General features: G+C 38.0%; 1 protein-coding gene across 2 annotated transcripts in view; it reads left to right on the top strand.

Moving 5' to 3' along the window:
* Window positions 1-21,235, top strand: part of DGKH (diacylglycerol kinase eta) — a 293,480-nt gene that overhangs the window by 240,294 nt on the left and 31,951 nt on the right. For both annotated transcript variants that reach the window (XM_070409012.1, XM_070409013.1), the window contains exons 30-31: window positions 1,925-2,034; window positions 19,107-19,223. In XM_070409012.1, coding sequence (XP_070265113.1) covers window positions 1,925-2,034; window positions 19,107-19,223 — 227 coding nt within the window. The remainder of the gene's footprint in view (window positions 1-1,924; window positions 2,035-19,106; window positions 19,224-21,235) is intronic.

Consider the following 21,235-nt stretch of genomic DNA (forward strand, 5'->3'; position numbering starts at 1 on the left):
TGTTAGACCACTAGGATTTATCTTAGTTCAGAATAGTATGTAATCATAATTCTTTGTCTGAAAATTAGAATCTAGTAATCTCTAAAGCAGTGGTTCTCAACCTTCTGGCCCTTTAAATACAGTTCCTCATGTTGTGACCCAACCATAAAATTATTTTCGTTGCTACTTCCTAACTGTAATGTTGCTACTGTTATGAATCGTAATGTAAATATCTGATATGCAGGATGGTCTTAGGCGACCCCTGTGAAAGGGTCGTTCGACCGCCAAAGGGGTCGCGACCCACAGGTTGAGAACTGCTGCAAAGGAAGGTGGATGTGTGGGTGCACACACACACTTCAGCTTTATGTCTATAGTACAAGAATATAAAATTAGAACTCCGCTAAAATTTAGTGTTTTTTGCAGTTCTAATGGGACTAGGTTTAAGTTTGGTTTTCCATATGTCTCTTTATAATAAAATTAATATTAATAACTGAATGTCTTTAAAATTTCTACAAGGTTATTCTTTTTTTTTCAGTCCTCATCTTAGGATATGGTCATTGATTTTTTTTTTAGAGAGCAGGAGGAATGTAGAGAGACAGAAACATCCCCAACTGGGGATCGAACCCAAAACCTGAGTGTGTGCCCTGACTGGGAATTGAACCCAAAACCTTTTGGTGTATGGAATATGTGCCAACTAAATGAGCCATCCGGCCAGGGCAGTTAGGTAATTTTTATAAGACAAGTTTGATTGAAACTAATTAACCATTAAATCTTTATTGACTCAAATTTTTTAGTTATTTAGTGATTTAGAATTCAATTCCCATTCCCATCCTTTACTATAATAAAACATTTTCCTGGCTGTTCTCCCCTGTATCCATAGCATCTAATGCAAGTAAATGTTGAATGATGACCAAGTTACTGTGGTCAGATGTTGATATTGAGTGATTAATGCTGAGTTGATTTAAGCTCTCAAAGGTATTTTATTAAAGCATTGATTAAAAAGTTAAGACTTAATTTTAGAGTGTCTCCCAAGGGCTTTGTATCTGTGCACACATGTGCATGCATGTGTTTTAACCCTTTGAGTGCTAACCAATATCCTAGGAACTATGCTAAAATTGCCAAGGCATTTTTGCTGATTTTACAGCAGTTTAGGAAAAAAATTATGAATTGCAAGTAAATGAAGTTACGTATTCAAAAACTTAAGGAAACCTTTACTACATCGACATATTTAGCAATATCATCATCACTAATAAAAGCAGACTTAGAACTGGACGCCATTTCGAAGCTTTGATAGTGCTCCCGGCACTTTTGGCGAAAGACAGGAGGAGTGCGATCGTGCTCCCCGGCACTCTAGGGGTTAAGTACTATTCATCATTGAATTTGGATGTTTTTTGAACTCTAGTCATTGGTATGCTGTTAAGATTACTATATAAAGACTTTATTTTTGTTTATTTGATTTTAATTTGATATGTACAGATTTCACATTTTTATTTGTATATTATCAAACTTACCTGCTCAAGAAGTAAGAATGTCTAGAGCATTCACAGTTGCTATGAGGATAGAGTGACTTTTAGGAGACTAGAAGGCTGTAATCTTTTTGTGATATTCTCTATTTTAGATTTTAAAAGGTTTTTCAAATACTTATTGAGGCTTTCAAATATTTTTATTTGCAATAAAAAGGGCAGCGAGATTGAATGATAAACTACTTTATAATAACCTTGAACATAAAAATAAAATTTTTGTAATAATATGGTATCATATTAAGGTACTGATATTAACATATCTTTCAACTATTCTTGTTGGAGTTGCTAAGTAAAAATTTGATGGCTCAGAATTTTTGTTTATGTTTTTACTCAAAAACTATTTTAGAAGTTATTTTAGGGCAAAATGCTTGCCTGAGTCACTAAAGTTAATAAATTGTTTTCTTTTAATATGTGTTCTTTAGGTGTTTTATGGATTAACTCTTCATTCATCACATACAGCAGCAATATAGTTATGGCAACCTTCCAGACTTTCAGAAACAGTCACATGAAGACTAGAGCATCTGTCAGAAAAGTAAGTGCTCTATATTACATTACTTTTAGTGATAGTTTAGTAAAAATGTTGATTTTTTTTGTTAAGCAGCTGTGATATTCTTGTTTCAAATTACTCATTGAAATTAGTAACATTGAAATACTGCAAAGATTGGAATATGACAGTAGTGATAGGAAATCATGAAGATAATGAACCTTATTTCCTAAAGATCACAGTGCCTCCCCATTTCTTCTCAGCAGATAGTTTTCTATCATCTTTTTAGCAATATAAGTATCAGGTTTAATTTTCTTATATATCTTTAGCTCTACCCCAAAGTATTATCATCCGTCCATCCATCCATCCGTCCATCTATCCATCCATCCATCCTACCATCCTTCCTTTCCCTTGGGCTAGAACAGGGATGGGCAAACTTTTTGACTCGAGGGCCACAATGGGTTCTTAAACTGGACCGGAGGGCCGGAACAAAAGCATGGATGGAGTGTTTGTATGAACTAATATAAATTCAAAGTAAACATCATTACATAAAAGGGTACGGTCTTTTTTTTTTTTTTTTTTAGTTTTATTCATTTCAAACGGGCCGGATCTGGCCCGCGGGCCGTAGTTTGCCCACGGCTGGGCTAGAAGGACTGAAGGCATGTGGCATTTTGGTGGCTAATTTGCCCTGCGGCGCCACTTCTCTGTCCTTGCCTCTCTCTCTTTTCAAGGAATCTGTACCACCAGGGGGCGTACTTATGTCCACTTTGCCAGAGGTATTGCTGTCCAGATGTGCTGGAGGGCTTCCACCTTCCTGCCTGTAAGGACGTGGAGGATGTACCAGCCACTTTCTTCTCTCATTGGTGCTTTCTCCCCATTCATTCATTCATTCATTCATTCTGGAAATATAAATTTGAATGTTTTCTATAGGTCAGGTCCTACACTAGGTATTAGATAATCAGTAGTGAGCAGATTTCTACTTTCTGTAAACTGTAGTGTATTATACTCTTCTCATATTATATGCAACAGGACCCATAGCTTTAAGCGAATAATTAAATTATACAGATTGCTTTATATTAATAATTAGAACTAAGAAATATACATACAAAATATAGTAATGAGCTACTGACCTTGTTTTTTAAGCATAATACTACATACCTGTTTGACTCCAATTTACTAATATGAGGAATTAGGCCACAGCTGAAATTTCATACTATTTTTTTTTTAATTTTGTTTTATTGCTTAAAGTATTACAAAGAGTATTACATATGTCTATTTTTTTTTTCCCTTGACATTCCCCTGGCCTCCCCTACCCCCCAGTGCCTTGTGTCCATTGGTTATGCTTATATGCATGCATACAAGTCCTTCGGTTGATCTCTTACCCCCTCCTCACGCCCCCCAACCCTCCCCAGCCTTCCCACTGTTGTTTGACAGTCTGTTCGATGCTGCTCTGCCTCTGTATCTATTTTTGTTCATCAGTTTATAATGGTCTTTATTATCCGTAAATGAGTGAGATCATGTGGTATTTTTCTTTCATTGACTGGCTTATTTCACTTAGCATAATGCTCTCCAGTTCCATCCATGCTGTTGCAAATGGTAAGAATTCCTTCTTTTTTACAGCAGCATAGTATTCCATCGTGTAGATGTACCACAGTTTTCTAATCCATTCATCTGCTGATGGGCACTTAGGCTGCCTCCAGATCTTCGCAATGGTAAATTGTGCTGCTATGAACATAGGGATGCATATATCCTTTCTAATTGGTGTTTCTGGTTTCTTGGGATATATTCCTAGAAGTGGGATCATTGGGTCAAATGGGAGTTCCGTTTTTAACTTTTTGAGGAAACTCCATACTGTCTTCCATAGTGGCTGCACCAGTCTGCATTCCCACCAGCAGTGCACGAGTGTTCCCTTTTCTCCGCATCCTCTCCAGCACTTGTCGTTTGTAGATTTGTTGATGATAGCCATTCTGACAGGTGTGAGATGATACCTCATTGTTGTTTTGATTTGCATCTCTCGGATGATTAGTGACTTGGAGCATGTTTTCATATGTCTCTTGGCTTTCTGAATGTCCTCTTTTGAAAAGTGTCTATTTACGTCCTTTGCCCATTTTTTGATTGGATTGTTTATCTTCCTTTTGTTAAGTTGTATGAGTTCCCTACAAATGATGGAGATTAAACCCTTATAGGTGAAAACATTGGGAAATATGTTCTCCCATGCAGTGGGCTTTCTTGTTGTTTTGTTGATGGTTTCTTTTGCTGTGCAGAAGCTTTTTATTTTGATGTAGTCCCATTTGTTTATTTTCTCTTTAGTTTCCAATGCCCTAGGAGCTGTATTGGTGAAGAAATTGCTTCAGCATATGTCTGAGATTTTGTTGCCTCTGGATTCCTCTAGTATTTTTATGGTTTCTCGTCTTACATTTAAGTCCTTTATCTATTTTGAGTTTATTTTTGTGTATGGTGTAAGTTGGTGGTCTAGTTTCATTTTCTTGCATATATCTGTCCAATTTTCCCAGCACCATTTATTGAAGAGACTGTCTTGACTCCATTGCATGTTCTTGCCTCCTTTGTCAAATATTAATTGAGCATATTGGTTCGGGTTGATTTCTGGGTTCTCTATTCTATTCCATTGATCTATATGTCTGTTCTTGTGCCAGTACCAGGCAGTTTTGAGAACAGTGGCTTTGTAATATAGCTTGATATCTGGTATCGAGATCCCACCTACTTTGTTCTTCTTTCTCAGGATCGCTGCAGCTATTCGGGGTCTTTTTCATTCCAGATGAATTTTTGGAGAGTTCATTCTAAGTCTGTGAAATATGTCGTTGGTATTTTAATGGGAAGTGCATTGAATTTATAGATTGCTTTGGATAGTATGGACATTTTAATGATGTTGATTCTAAAAATCCAAGAACATGGTATGTTCTTCCATCTGTTTATGTCTTCCTCTATATCTTTTTTCAACATCCTGTAGTTTTCTGAGTAGAGGTCTTTTACCTCTTTACTTAAGTTTATTCCTAAGTATCTTAATTTTTTTGGTGTGATGGTAAATGGGACTACTTTTTTAGTCTCTCTTTCTGTAAGTTCATTATTGGTGTATAGAAATGCCATAGATTTCTTGGCGTTAATTTTGTATCCTGCTACATTGCCGAATTCATTTATTAAGTCTAATAGTTTTTTGATGGAGTCTTTAGGGTTTTTTTATGTACAATATCATGTCATCCGCAAATAAGGACAGTTTTACTTCTTCATTTCCAATTTGGATGCCTTTTATTTCTTGTCTAATTGCAATGGCTAATACTTCCAGTACTATGTCGAACAGGAGTCGTGAGAGTGGGCATCCCTGTCTTGTTCCTTTTCTTAGGGGAAATGGTTTTAGTTTTTGCCCATTGAATATGATGTTGACTGTGGGTTTGTCATATATGGCTTTTATTATGTTGAGGTATGATCCTTCTATTCCCACCTTGCTGAGAGTTTTTATCAAAAATGGGTGTTGGATTTTGCCAAATGCTTTTTCTGCATCGATTGATATGACTGTGGTTTTTTTCTTTCAATTTGTTTATGTGATGTATTACCTTTACTGATTTGCGGATATTGTACCATCCTTGCATCCCTGGGATCAATCCTACCTGGTCATGGTGTATGATCTTTCTGATGTACTGCTGGATCCGATTTGCTAGGATTTTGTTGAGGATTTTGGCATCTATGTTCATGAGGGATATTGGCCTGTAATTCTCTTTCATTGTGTTGTCTTTACCTGGTTTTGGTATTAGGGTGATGCTGGCTTCATAGAATGAGTTTGGAAGTGTTCCTTCCTCTTAAATTTATTGGAATAGTCTGAGGAGGATAGGTTTTAGTTCTTCCTTGAATGTTTGGTAAAACTCCCCTGTGAAGCCATCTGGCCCTGGGCTTTTGTTTCCTGGAAGCTTTTTGATGACTGCTTCAATTTCTTCCATAGTTATTGGCCTGTTGAGATTTTTAGATTCTTTCTGATTGAGTTTTGGAATGTTGTATTTTTCTAGGAATTTGTCCATTTCCTCCAGGTTGTCTAGTTTGTTGGAATAGAGTTGTTCATAGTATTTTTTAACAATCCTTTGTATTTCTGTGGGGTCTGTTATTTCTCCTCTTTCATTTCTGATGTTGTTTATTTGGGTCCTCACTCTTTGTTTCTTGGTGAGCCTGGCTAGAGGTTCATCAATCTTGTTTATCCTTTCAAAGAACCAGCTCTTGGTTTTGTTGATCTTTTGTATTGTTTTTTTTTTGGTCTCTATGTCATTTATCTCCACTCTGATCTTTATTATTTCCTTCCTTCTGCTTACACTGGGCTTTTCTTGTTGCTCTCTTTCTAACTCTTTGAGTTGTAGGGTTAGGTAGTTTATTATCATTGTTTCTTGTTTTTTGCAGTAGGCTTGTAGAGCTATGAACTTCCCTTTCAAGACTGCTTTCTCTGTGTCCCATAGGTTTTGGATTGTTGTGTTTTCATTGTCATTTGTTGCCATGATGTTTTTTATTTCTTCTTTGATCTCTCTGGTAACCCAATCATTGTTTAATAGCATGCTATTTAGTCTCCATGTGTTTGATATTTTTGGATTGTTTTTATTGTAGTTGATTTCTAGTTTTTTGCCATTGTGATCTGAGAAGATGCTTGATACTATTTCTATCTTCTTGAATTTGAAGAGACTTTGCCTGTGACCCAATATATGGTCTGTCTTTGAAAATGACCCATGTGCACTTGAGAAGAATGTATATTCTGTGGCTTTGGGGTGAAATGTTCTGAAGATGTCAATTAATTCCATCTGATCTAGTGAGTCATTTAGGATTGATGTTTCTTTGCTGATTTTTTGTTTAGAGGATTTGTCCAATGGTGACAGTGGGGTATTAAAGTCCCCTACTCTGATTGTATTGCTGTCAGTCTCTCCCTTGATCTCCTCCAGAAGTTTTTTTTTATGTATTTGGGTGCTCCTATATTGGGTGCGTATATGTTTACCAGAGTTATTTCTTCTTTTTGTATTGCTCCCTTTAGTATTATGAAGTGGCCTTCCTTATCTCATTTTATGTCCTTCACTTTGAGGTCTAATTTGTCAGATATAAGTCTTGCTACCCCAGCTTTTTTTTCATTTCCATTCGCCTCAAAAACCTTTTTCCATCCCTTCACCATCTGTCTGTGTGCGTCTTTTTTTCTGAGGTGGGTTTCCTGTAGACAGCAGATATATGGGTCATGTTTTCTTATCCACTCAGTTACCGTATGTCTTTTGATTGGGGCATTCAATCCATTTACATTTAAAGTTATTATTGATAGATACTTGTTTGTTGCCATTTTTATTCTTTACCTTTGTGTTCCTTCTTCGTTTCCTATTTTTTCTTTTTACAGGAGACCCTTTAGAATTTCTTGCATTGCTGGTTTGGTGGTAATAAACTCCTGTAGTCCTTTTTTGTCTGTGAAGCTCCTGATTTGACCCTCAACTTTGATTGATAGCCTTGCTGGGTACAGTATTCTTGGATTCAGACCCTTCCTTTGCATGACTTTGTATATTTCATTCCATTCCCTTCTTGCCTGATATGTTTCTGTTGAGAAATCAGTCGCTAGTCTGATGGGGAATCCTTTTTAGGTAACTTTCTGTCTCTGGCTGCTTTTAAGATTCTTGCTTTGTCGTTGGTGTTTGCCAGTTTAATTATAATGTGCCTTGGTGTCGATCTTTTGGGGTTCATTTTGTTTGGGACTCTGTGAGCTTCTTGGATTTGCGTGAGTTTTTTCTTCCCTATATCAGGGAAGTTTTCTGTCATTATTTCTTCAAACAGGTTTTCTATTCCTTGCTCAGTTTCCTCTCCTTCTGGCACCCTTATTATGCGGATGTTGTTTTGTTTTGTGTTGTCCCAGAGTTCTCTTAGGCTCTCCTCCTCCTTCTTAATTTTTTTTTTCTAGAAGCTGATCTGCTTGGGTATTTTTTCCTAGCTTGTCTTCTAGCTCACTGATGCATTCCTCTGCTTCTTCTAGTCTACTGTTGATGCTTTCTATTGAGTTCTTTATAGCAGTGATGTCATTTTTCATTTCTTCTTGGTTCTTATACATATTGTTGAATTTGTCTTCCATTCTTTTCATCCACCTTATGACCATTTCTCTGAATTCTTTCTCTGACAGGTTGCTTGCCTCCATTGCCTACATTTTGTTTACTCCCTTTTCTGGTGATGCCTGTTTTTCTTTCATATGCAGGCTGTTTCTTTTGTCTCCCCATGACCTCTCTTCTCCAGGTGTTTGGTTATGTAGTTCTTTCTCAGCTGCGTTGATTTAAAGGCACAAAATACAACACAACAAGGCACAACGCACAAGGCAATGAACACAAATGTATTCATGTTACTAATAACCCCAAATAAAGTTGACCACCAGAGAAAAGAGAATTAGGGGATAAGGAAGAAAGAAGAAAAAAAGAAAAAATAGAAAAAGAAAAAAAAAGAATGCAAAAATGAGATTGGGAAATGGAAAAAAAAGTAAGAGAGAAAAGAAAGACTATGAAATAGAAGAGGGGAAGAAACTATTTATATGGGGAGAAAACTCCAATAGAACAGTCACTAATCCCAACAAATTCCAGCCATAGATACCTAGAGATGATTGCAAACTACAAATAACTAATATCAAGCGAGGCGAGGGAAAACAGAAGCAAAAAATAACCAAAAACACACAACAAAAAACAGAAAAAGAAAAAGAAAAACAATCTCACAAACAAGCATAAAAAAACCCCAATATAATCAACAATCAAGCAAACAACAACAAAACGACACAGAGAAAAAAAAATTTGGATAATGAAGAAAGAGAAGAGAGAGGTGTATATGTACTTAGAGCACGGGGCTGGAAATTAGATATATAAGTAGGGTGAAATTTTAACGGGGGGTAAAAAGAAGGAATAGGGAAAATCTAAAGCAGGAATGGGGTAAGAGAAACAGGACAACAAAAGGGGAAATGTGAGGAAGAGAGTTTTGGCATAAAGGTAAAGTTGAGATAGAGTAAAATGATGCTTAAAAAAAAAAGGTAAAATGGTAGTAGTAATAATACTGGTTAAAAGTAAAAATGTAGTAAATGAAAAGGTAAAATCAGGTGACGAAAAAAGAAAAAAAATTAGTTTCTTAAGTAAAAGGTGAAAAAAATAAAAGTGTGCAGTAGTGAAGGTCCTTTACTTCCTCTACTCTTCTGTTTGGCATGGCTTAGTCCTGTCAGGTATTCAGGAGAGTGTTGAAGTTCCCTTCGATACACTGTTGCTCTGTATTGTAAACCACAGTTCTGATTTTAAAGCAGGCAGTATTTCTTTGTTTCCCAGTCTGCCTTTATTTGTTTTTACAGAAGAGTCAGTTCGTGGTTCAGCCCCTGTGTGGCAGTGTTTCTGGATTGACCTCCGAGGCTACAAGTCCTCTCTAGCCAGTATTTAGTTTTTGTTTTCCCTATCGTACTTAATACTGGTTTGGGAGAGTCGACTGCCCCAGAGCTGGTTCCTTGGTCCTTAACTCCCTGCTCTGATTCCCAGGTTCCCCAAAAACAACTTTCCCCTGCAGTCTCTGTGAGTGACCCCAACTGGGCGATCCTATGTATTGGGTTTAATAATCAAAAGCAAAGATTTAAGGAGAAAAAAAAAAAGAGCCAGAGTGTGCAATTCTCCCAAAGTCTCTTCTGCGTCCTCTCTCCCCTGGCTCTAAGCAGCCAGCAAACTGGCAAAATCCGAGGCTGCCTTTTTTTCACCCAATCCAGCTATGGGTTGATTTTTAGTGTTCCCTTCTGCCAGCAGCCCTGCGGGACCCCTTCCACACTCGTGGATCACACTGGCCCCAACGGCCTCGGACTTTGTGTGGCGCAGACTTCCCCTGCGCGCGTTCCTCTCTCCAACCTGAATTACAAACCGCACCTTTATCTAGGCGAAATCTTACCTTTCCGTGAGGAGGAGCAGGGCTCGTCTGAGTCCAAGTATTCGCGCTGCTTGAGATCCAGTGTTCCTAGGTTCGTAGCTGGACCCTGGGTGCCATGATTGCAGGGTTTCTGGATGTATACACTTCCGATATCAGCCACTCAAGATGGCGCGGTCTCCGTGGCTGAGCCGGTGCTCCGGGAGAGATTTCAGCAGCAGTGGAGGCTGCCCGGTTAGGGGAGCCCTATCCGGCAGTCTCCAACAGTCCCCTGGAGTATAGCTATCGCTCACCCACAAATTTACACTCTCAGTACGTCCACACACTCTCCTTTCGTTCTCTCACTCTCACACTGTCTTGCAGTCTGCCTTCTCTTCGGCAGCCATCTTCTGAATCCCTCATCATACTATTATTTTAATATCTTTTGTTATTCAGCACATTACCCACATTAGGCACAAAGTAAAAAGTTGGTTTGAATTCATTTGAATACTTGGAAACTCTTTTAGATAAAAGTATGTGAATTCAAATGTTACATACTGTTTATGCATACACTTGTACCATTTTTGATGTCTTTCTTTGGTATGGCTGAATGACAAAACTTCCCTATTGGCTAGTGTGGAAATTGAAAGGTGTACTTGAATTCTCTACATTTCATTTTACTTTTCATTGAAAATAGAGATACATTAAATATTTATTAGGAATCAAATATTATGAAGGTCAGAAAGAGCTATACTTTCTACTCTATTATTTTTTTAAACATGTTATTATGAAAAATTTCAATCATATTGAGGAGTTAAAAGCATACCAACACATAAATCTGTATACCAAATACCAATACTCAGCAGTTGTTAATGTTTTGTCTTATTTGGTGTATATATGTGTTTGTGTGTTTACTTTTTGGCAGAACTATTTGAAAGTTAAAGTCTTAATGTCTCTTCATTCCTGAACACTTGAGCATGGCTTCTCCCAGGTATAACAACATCTTCCCACATAACAATAATACATGATCACATCTAAGAAAATTAAATATAATTCCCTTATTCTAATACTAGCCATACTCAGATTTCCTTTATTACCCTTAAAATATCTTTTATAATCCCTCCCTTAACTTCCATTTTGGATTCAGTGTAAGCTCCTAGGCCTTAAGTTGCATTTGATGGTTATGACTTATTTTCTTTTGGTCTGAAAGTTTCTCCTCTTTCTATTTGAATAATTTAAAAAAAGTAAATATAACCTCAAGATTTTATTGTCTTCAGAATAAAACAAAAGCTGAAGCTTAGAACTGGATCAAGAGGTCTTTTCTCTTCTGTCATTCTCCCAATTCAAAAATGCCTGTGTGTCTTAAGGTTAGCATTCTCTTAGATCTACAGTTGGACTCAATGCATTCAAGCCTCAACAATTTGTAATTTGAGCCTTTTTCTGGAAAATTGTCTTAGTCTGCCCACCATAGCCACTCTGCTTCCTGTCATAATGCTGCTTTCCCTGGGCATGCAGAGAATCCTTGTCCTTATTGTACTGTCTCCATGTGGGGTCTTGTACTATGGGATCTTATACTTCGTGTATCTCTCTTCTGTATTTCATATAGACTAGAATTTAGTATAAAGGATTAATTAGATTCTGGTTAAACATTTTTGGCAAGAATACATGATAGGGTGATTTGAGGACAGAATTTCAGGTTTTCCTATGATCAGCGATGCAAAAATTGACCAGTTGAGTAAGGTAGTAACTCTGTATACCTAGTATTTAAGCATAATACTACATACCTGTTTGACTCGAATTTAAAAGCTGTCCATTTTCTATTTTTTAGTTAGCAATAATCTATAGGCTGATATTTGGTTGTGTGCAAATATCTTGTGTTTTTTTTCCCCCCAACAACCTTTCATCTAATATTTTTGGCATTTCTTAATGACCCTTTCCTGAACTTGTTATTTCCTAGAAGTTGCAAAATGGTAATTTTTCTAAATTTTTCTCTATTTTCCTTTTTTTTTTTACATTTATTAGCTAACATTTTTTTTTTTCTTAAAGAAAAGCTTTCTGTCATCTACCTTATAAGAACTATGATATCTCCTATAAAGGGAAGGTAAATGCCCTTTAATTACCAATTTTCAGATTCATGATTTAGTGGAATAGTCACTTCTAGTGGTGGCAAGTGAGTTTATTCCCCTCACTCATTCATTTGTTTATTTGGTGTGTTTTTTTTATATCTGAAATTTTAATTTTTTATTTTTATTTTTATTTTATTTTTTTTTTTAATCTTTATTGTTCAGATTACATTTGTTCCTCTTTTTTCCCCCCCCATAATTCCCTTCCTCCCAGTTCCCACCCCACCCTCCGCCCTCACTCCCCACCCACTGTCCTCATCCATAGGTGCACGATTTTTGTCCAGTCTCTTCCCGCATCTCCCATTCCCCTTTCCCCCCCAAGAATAGTCTGTCCATTCCCTTTCTATGTCCCTGATTCATTATAATCACCAGTTCATTCTGTACATCAGATTATTTATTCACTTGATTCTTAGATTCACTTGTTGATAGATGCATGTTTGTTGTTCACTATTTGTATCTTTACCTTTTTCTTCTTCCTCTTCTTAAAGGATACCTTTCAGCATTTCCTATAATACTGGTTTAGTGGTGATGAACTCCTTTAGCTTTTCCTTATCTGTGAAGCTCTTTATCTGACCTTCAATTCTGAATGATAGCTTTGCTGGATAAAGTAATCTTGGTTGTAGGTTCTTGCTATTCATCACTTTGAATATTTCTTGCCACTCCCTTCTGGCCTGCAAAGTTTCTGTTGAGAAATCAGCTGACAGTCGTATGGGTGTTCCCTTGTAGGTAATTGAGTTTCTTTCTCTTGCTGCTTTTAAGATTTTCTCTTTGTCTTTTGCTCTTGGCATTTTAATGATGATGTGTCTTGGTGTGGTCCTCTTTGGATTCCTTTTGTTTGGGGTTCTCTGCGCTTCCTGGACCTGTAAGTCTATTTCTTTCACCAGGTGGGGGAAGTTTTCTGCCATTATTTCTTCAAATAGGTTTTCAATATCTTGCTCTCTCTCATCTTCTGGTACCCCTATAATTCTGATGTTGGTACGTTTGAAGCTGTCCCAGAGGCTCCTTACACTATCTCCATATTTTTGGGTTCTTTTTTCATTTTGCTTTTCCAGTTGGGTGTTTCTCGCTTCTTCGCATTTCAAATCTTTGACTTGATTCTTGCCTTCCTCTGGTCTGCTGTTGGGAGTCTGTATAATATTCTTTATTTCAGTCAGTGTATGCTTACTTTCTAGATGGTCCTTTATCACACCATCGAAGGTCTCATTAGATTTCCTGTACATCTCATCAAGTTTATCGACAGACTCTAGAAGCCTCTTGAGAGACCTCAAAAGTGTGGTTCTGAACTCAATATCCTCCCTTGATAGTTTTGTCCTGTTTCTTTGTCTCCGCATTTTTTACGCTTTCTTGGTACACCCCCTAGTAGTCTTTGTGCGCAGTCTTGTTGTAGTTAAGCCCTGATTGTTGTAGTTAATAATAGAGGGATTTGACCACCAGGCTGACCGGCTGTGAGAATCAGCTGTGTGGAAAACTTCTGTCCTCTGGGGAGGTGCTAATCTAGCCTTTGCCTGAGGCGATCCAGCAAATGGCTCTGCACAGGGCTTGGGCGGGGCGGGATCAACAGGGCGGGTGGAGGGAGCAGTTATGGCTGCTCTCAGTCCCAGTCCTAGAGGCTCTGCTTCTCAGAACCCCGGCCGTCACTGCAAACCTCGGAGAGAAGGCTGCCCTCAGATTCCAACTGATGCCGGACAATCCCGCTTCTCCCGTCTGAGTCTGAGTCCCTAGAGACTCGCCCGGATCTGGAGCCCAGAGTCTGAGACTTCCTCCTGACTGAAAACGACAACCGCGCCCTCAGCCACCAGCCCGCTTTGCGCGCGCACCTCAGTACCTTTATATTTTCCACACTGCGCCTCTTCTGAGCTTCGGTGTGCTGTTCTCTTTCCTTCTAGTTGAAGAGTCTCTCCTCAGCCAGCTTTCCTGTGGTTCTGGGCGATGTCTGTTCCGTCTTTTAGTTGTATTTTTGAAGTGGTTGTTTGCGGCAGCAGTCTCCGGTGTTTACCTATGCCGCCATCTTGGTCATTCCTCATTTGTTTATTTGTATTACTCTGGACTCATAGATTTTTTTTAAAAAGTCTACATTTTCCAACCCTTTATTTATTTATAGTCTCTTATTCATTCACTCATTTATTTGCTTCAAGTTCTTAAACTATCCCAAACTTGGCGTCTGGGAGCCCCTGCAGGCTGGTCTCTATGTCCTTTTGTCTCAGGCTCATAATTCTTTGATTGCTTCCTTGTTTGTACTGCAACAGATTGATCCCAGTTTCACCTTCCACTTTCTCTTCCTCAGATCTGTAATTGGCTATTCCTCTAAAGAACTCTGAATAATATTCAGAAACCAAAATCTGGGGACTAGGAGTAGGAATGTTTATTGCTTCCTCAAGTGTCATGAGTTTATATTGATAGTTCATGTTCAGATTTCACATTTTAATTTTTCTTAGTTCATGTTAGTATCTTAGCCTGTAAACCTCCACTCATTAATGAAAACAGAATCATTTAAAATTTTGAATATTTTCAAGCCCACAGAAAAGATGGGGGAAGAAAAATACAGTGAACCCCACATATATTTTTCACTTACATTTACCCTGTTAATGTTTTACCGTAATCATTCTATCTTTGTACACACACACACATACACATGCACACATACATATGCACTTTTTTTTTTAATCCTCACCCGAGAATATTTTTCCATTGATTTTTTTGGCAGAGTGGAAGAGAGAGGTAAAGACAGAGAGAAACACATCAATTGGTTGCCTACTGCATGAGCCCCAATCAGGGCCTGGGCTGGGTAGGAGCCTGCAACCAAGGTACGTGCCCTTGACCAGAATCGAACCTGGGACCTTTTGGTCCACAGGCCAACACTCTGTCCACTGAGCCAAATTGCTTAGGACCATATGCACTTCCTTTTTGCTCATACATGCAGATCCAGGGAAAATCCCAGAGACTGAAAAATCTACCTCTGTAAGCAGAGGGCAGAGGAAGACCGAAGAAAGAAGTAGGTCGCTCTAGTCCAGCAATTAACAGAGTTTATTAAAGGAAACAGGCTCATCTTGTGCTGTGGCAAGAGGAAGTAGATAATCTCCGTGATGCTTGGCAGGCACTAAAGAATTATGTAGAGCAGGGCAGGATGGATGAGGGACTGGACTGGTCCCAGGTAGTAAGGGAAAATGCCTTTCATGCTTGTCCGGGCAGGGCAATGGCCTGTTCCAGGAGCCAGCACAGCATAGAAATGGAGTCATATCTCGGAGGGGATTTATGGGAAGCAATCTCTCTTCTGGATTTACAGCAGCAATCTCTGTTCTAGCCAGGATCTAATATACAACTCAAGGGTCCAGTAATGGTCATGCCAGGAAACAGTCTCTCCTCCATACCTTCTGAAACCATAGGAGAGTAAGCTGCAGATATTATTTTACTTCTCTTCTGAATATGTCAGCATACATCTCTTAACATGAGCATCATTACCACCCTTCAAAAGTCATTAATTCAATAACATCACGTAATATGCAGTCTATACACAAATTTCTCTAACTATCTCAAAATATCTTAGTTACTTTTCCCTTGCCTGTCTTTAAGGATCTAATCAAGGTTCATAGTGTATGTTTGGGTATTGTGTCTTTGTGGTCTCTCCCAATTTAGTCCATTTCAATGGTCTAGATCAGGGGTGGGCAAACTTTTTGACTCGAGGGCCACAATGGGTTCTTAAACTGGACCGGAGGGCCGGAACAAAAGCATGGATGGAGTGTTTGTGTGAACTAATATAAATTCAAAGTAAACATCATTACATAAAAGGGTACGGTCTTTTTTTTTTTAGTTTTATTCATTTCAAACGGGCCTGATATGGCCCGTGGGCCGTAGTTTGCCCACGGCTGGTCTAGATTCTTTTCTTATGACAGTAGGTCTTTGGAAGTCTGGACCAGTTGTCTTGTAGAACATCTCTATATTTGGAGTTCATCTGTTTTGCCCTGTGATTAGGTTTAGCAGGAACCTCCCAAAGGTAATGTAGTCTTTCCACTCTGATGCTAGCTTGACCAGGTTATAATAATCTTATTAAGGTTATAATAATCTCCAGTATAAAGACACATAATTGTGTATGTGTTCCCCCACGTCCCGTGTAGTTCAGGGTTCAGGATCTGGAAGAGGAGCCGCACACAAATGAAAGAGAAGAGACAAGAGATAATTTGGAAATATTGGGGGGCCAGGCGGGCAAGTCCAACTCAAGGGGAAGGACTTCCACCAGTGCCCAGGCCTCGCCAGCCTTTTATTCAACTTTGGTTACACATAAAGCCCTTAGGCAGGCAGGCAATTGCGGTAGCAGACAGACTATCTTAAAGGTCAGTAAATATTAGAAGGATTTACTCTGAGACAGACTATTTGATCAGGAAATAGCTTGAGTCCCCAATGTTAGGACTAGACAATTGGTGCATAACTCAGGCCCTTGCCATGGGTTCAAGGTTCACCAGCGATCCGGGATCCTTGTTTGCACTTCTCTGCTAGTGAAGACAATGGGCGACCTCCTGCACATAATACCTTTGTAATTAATAAGTCATCTGTAGAGTGATTCTATAAGACAGTGTGAGTATCCTGTTCCCCAGTAGTTTGTAATCCAGTAGATTAGGATACACTGATGTTCCTTTCCTAAATCAGTAATTACAGGAGTAGTTACAAATCGGATTTTCTAATTTTGTCATTTTTCTAATTTTGTCAAATTTTCTAATTTTTTGTTGTTGCTGTTAATCCTCACCAGAGGACATTTCCTTTGATTTTTTTAAGAGAGAGTTGAAGAGAGAGGGAGAGACAGAGAGAAACATTAATGTGAGAGAGACACATCGATTGGCCTCCTCCTGCACATGCCCTGAGGAAGGCTGGGATCAAACCTACATCTGAGATACATGCCCTGGAATCTGGGAACCTTCAGTCTGAGGGCCAACACTCTATCCACTGAGCCAAACTAGCTAGGGCAGTCAGTATCTATACTAATAAAAGCATAATATGCTAATTAGACTGGACGTCCTTCTGGACATCCTTCCGGATGACCTCTGGACAAAGCCAGGGCTGCGAGGGAAGCCTGGGTCCCGGGTGCCTGCTGGTGGCTGGAGGGAAGTCTGGGTCCCGGTGCCTGCCAGCGGCCGGAGGGAAGCCAGTGCCGGCAGGTGGGGGAAGGGAGGCCTACTCTTGCATGAATTTCGTGCATTGGGCTTCTAGTTCTTATATAAAGAAGAACTCTTCCCCTACTCTACCCTTTTATATATCTCTTTTTTAGTTTTTTTTTAAAAACTTAGTTTTTATGGTCTGTTACCATTTTTATTCTTTTAATACCCAAATTGTCCCAAATTAGGCCAGTGGGAATTTCTTCAAGTTGGCTTTCATGTCTTTTGAAATGACCTAGTTAGTCTCTGGGCACTTCTTTGCATTCTGTCAATAAGAAGTTGCAGCCACACTTCATATTTTTTCTATTTCTGACCTAGAATTAACCATTTTCCCAAGGAGCTCTAGTTCTTTTTATTGGTACATGGTATTTAGAAACCAAAATCTAGGTGCTGGAAATGCTCATTGTTACTGAGGGTCATTGCTTCTATGATTTTTCAGTGGAAAAATGTAGTACATATACTTAAAGAATCTTGAGTTCATATTGATAGTTCACATTCAAATTTAACTACATTGTTTCTTTCTTTTTGTTTTTTTGTTTTGTTTCACTGGTGGTCTGTGAGGTCTGAAAGGTTGGCGACTGCTGGTTTAAAGTATTACATATGTCTCCTTTTTCCCCCATCGACTCCCCTGTGGCAACTCCAACCCCCCAGGACAAGCCCCCACCTCCCCAGGGTTCTTGTCCGTTGTTTATGCTAATATGCATGTATACAAGTCCTTTGGTTGATCTCTCTCCCCCCCTCCACTCCCTCTGCCATCCCTCTGAGGTTTGACGGTCCATTCTGTGTTTCTCTGTCTCTGGATCTATTTTTGTTCATCAATTTATGTTGTTCGTTATATTCCACAAATGAGTGAGATCATGTTATATTTATCTCCCTGACTGGCTTATTTGATTTAGCATTTCGTATTTGTATCTCTTCTCTTAAACTGAAGATTTTCACTAATTTTCAGTTTATTAAAATTAGCACACATTTATTGAGTTCATATACAGGGTGTGGCAAAAGTAGGTTTATAGTTCATATGGAAAATAATACAATAATAAATAATAAAAGAATAAATCTGAGTTTAGTGTACTCACAACTGTAAACTTACTTTTGCCTAATCCTTGGTATGTGTGGTATTGAAATGTAGGGAAACACATTGAGTTAAATACAATTTTACAGTCTCTGGCCTCAGTAATTTGGTTTAATAGGTAGGAAAGACAAATATATAATGAAAAGAGGAATTATAATATATTGTGATATAGATCATTAATATAGGAACTTTCAGATTTATTATGACCAAGGGATGGGAACATCTTCACATGTCTTGGAAGATTGGGGAATAAGGATATTTCTGATAGAAAAGCAGATCAACAGATCAGCAGGAGAATAAGTTAGAAGGAAATTAAGTCTATTTATGTCTAATTATAATACTTATTATTTTCTTTATGTAACTTTTTCCTTCTTCTAGTACTTAGTACTTGTGACATCCTCTCCTGCCAAATCTGGAATGCCTTTCCTCACCTTCATCATATAGCTGCCTTAAGGTCCCTGAAAACCTTATTTGTGGTTATTAAGTCTTTTTCCCCCCATAACCAACTTAGTTATGAGAGTAATCACTATTGTTAGCATTCCTTATTGTAGCTTCCACAGTGTCTCACTCCTTATATAAATTATTGCTTCTGTTTTGCCAATGACTTAAATATCAAGTATGCAGTCTGTTAGGTTTTAATGTAAGGTAAGAGTAAGTGAATCTGGTGTAAGGGCCCCGTGGTCTTTCAGTAGGTTGAATGTCTGGGTTATGGTGTGTGTGTTTTGAGCTTGTGGAACTCTCTTTAAGCATTTTGTTCTGTTTTTTCTCTTAGCTGAATTGAGTTCTGTATTTATTAAAAGGTATATAATATGCCAAATGAATATTAATTGGAGTTACTCTCCATTTAAAACTAGAATATCTCTTGGATCTTTGATCTTGTCTTAGAATCAATCTTGTCTTAAGAATATCTTTTGTTTTCAGAGCTTCAGTGAAGATGTTTTCCAGTCGGTAAAGTCTTTGTTACGGAGTGAGAAGGAACTGTGTAGTGTATCAGCAGAGGACTGTTTAAAGCAAGATGAACATGCCAGTTTGACTGAGGTTTGACATATTACTCTCTATACCAGTGGTTCTCAACCTTCCTAATGCCACGACCCTTTAATACAGTTCCTCATGTTGTGACCCCCAACCATAAAATTATTTTCATTGCTACTTCATAACTGTAACTTTGCTACTGTTATATCGTAATGTAAATACCTGATATGCAGGATATATTTTCATTGTTACAAATTGAACATAATTAAAGCATAGTGATTATCACAAAAACAATATGTAATTATTTGTGTTTTCTGATGGTCTTAGGCGACCCCTGTGAAAGTGTCGTTTGACCCCCAAAGGGGTCGTGACCCACAGGTTGAGAACCACTGCTCTATATCCTTTCCTAATAAAGCAAAATGTATGTTCATGCATTTCTGTAGAACTGCGTTCCTACTTTTAAAATGCCTAAAATGTTTACATGTTAATACATGTATGAGAAGTACCTGTTTTAAATACCCACTAATATAATTGTCGTTTAATTCAGTGCACAGGCATTATTGCCCACTCATCAGACAGATGGTGCTGTATCAGATGATTCCTACTCGATTCAGTAATTGGTACTTTAATACTGAAATTTTCTACTGTGAAACATGAAATATATCCTTATTTTTTTGTAATTGTTTTTTTGGTTATTGTTAGTTTTCTTGGTTGTTTAAATTCAGTACCTTGAGTCAAAATGAAAAAGTAGTGCTAAATTTATTTTGAAATTAAGATATTTACTACTTGAAGATAAGATATATCATTTGCTCACCTGTTTCACTGCTACATTAGTGTTTCCTATCTTTGTTTGAATTTATTACTATAATAAAAAGGAATGACAGCCCTAGCCGGTTTGGCTCAGTGGATAGAGCGTCGGCCTGCGGACTGAAGGGTCCTGGGTTTGATTCCGACCAAGGGCACATGCCTGGGTTGCAGGCTTGATCCCCTGTAGGGGGTGTGCATCTCATCATTGATGTTTCTATCTCTCTCTCCCTTTCCCTTCCTCTCTGAAATCAATAAAAATATATTACAAAAACAAAAAGCTTAAAAAAAAGGAATAAATTTTATTCTTCAATATAATCATAGTCCATTAACACATTTATGATATCAAATGAGAGAGGGTATGAGCTCATTGAATCTGAAAAATAAGATCTGAGTTGTTAGGTTGTTAATACAAATATTTTTGAAATTAGTGTTCTAATAGAATCTTGATTATTCTTATGTTTGGGAATGATTTTCTTTCCTATTTCTTGAGAAACTATATTGAAGTAGTTCCATAGGATGATGAGCACACCTTTCAGGCCTATAGTGTTCTCTAACCAGAGCCTCTTCTTTTTGTATCAGCTCAATTTCTATGGCTCTTGACTATTATCTTATTTTCCCTTTTTACTTTATTTTCATCAAGCTGAGCCACTCTTAATCTCCTTGGTTGTTGCTATGTGACAAGTCTCCTGTGTCTTTCTGCCCTCAAACAATTTTCCAGCCTGTATCTCTCCAGCTCCTTATGTAGTGCCTTTCTGAGCCCACATTCCTTGGCAAGGTCTTCTTCGATCAATGGGATATGCAAGACTCAAGTGGCATTTTTAAAACCCCAAGTCAGCTTATTTTCTCTTTTGTATTCAGTAAGAGGAAATTTGAAAGAATAGAAGGAATTTCTTTCTCACTTTAGAGTGTACATATCCCAAAGTATCTTTTCGAAGAAAGGAAAGGAATTTAATTGAATGTCTCTTTGTTATTGGGTGCCTGTAATATACTAAGCACTTTCCTCTACATTATCTGATTAACCCTCACAACTGTGGAGGAGAAGTTGTATTGCCTTAAGTTTTATAGATGCGGAGACAAGCTACTATAGGTTAACAACCTACCTAGACCTGTAGAAATTAACTATAACAATTCTGTGAAGTAACAACCCTAATAAGTCAGAATAAACATCCTGAGCTAATTTCTGACTTGCTTCTGAATCGTCAGAAAGAGATCAAAAGTATATCGTGTTGCTTTGTATTTTAACTATGATATTTTCCCTTAATTCCTAGATT

The sequence above is a fragment of the Myotis yumanensis genome, unplaced genomic scaffold (genome assembly GCF_028538775.1).
Source record: "Myotis yumanensis isolate MYYU_CA2020_CCGP unplaced genomic scaffold, mMyoYum1.0.hap1 SCAF_3, whole genome shotgun sequence".
NCBI lineage: Eukaryota > Metazoa > Chordata > Mammalia > Chiroptera > Vespertilionidae > Myotis > Myotis yumanensis.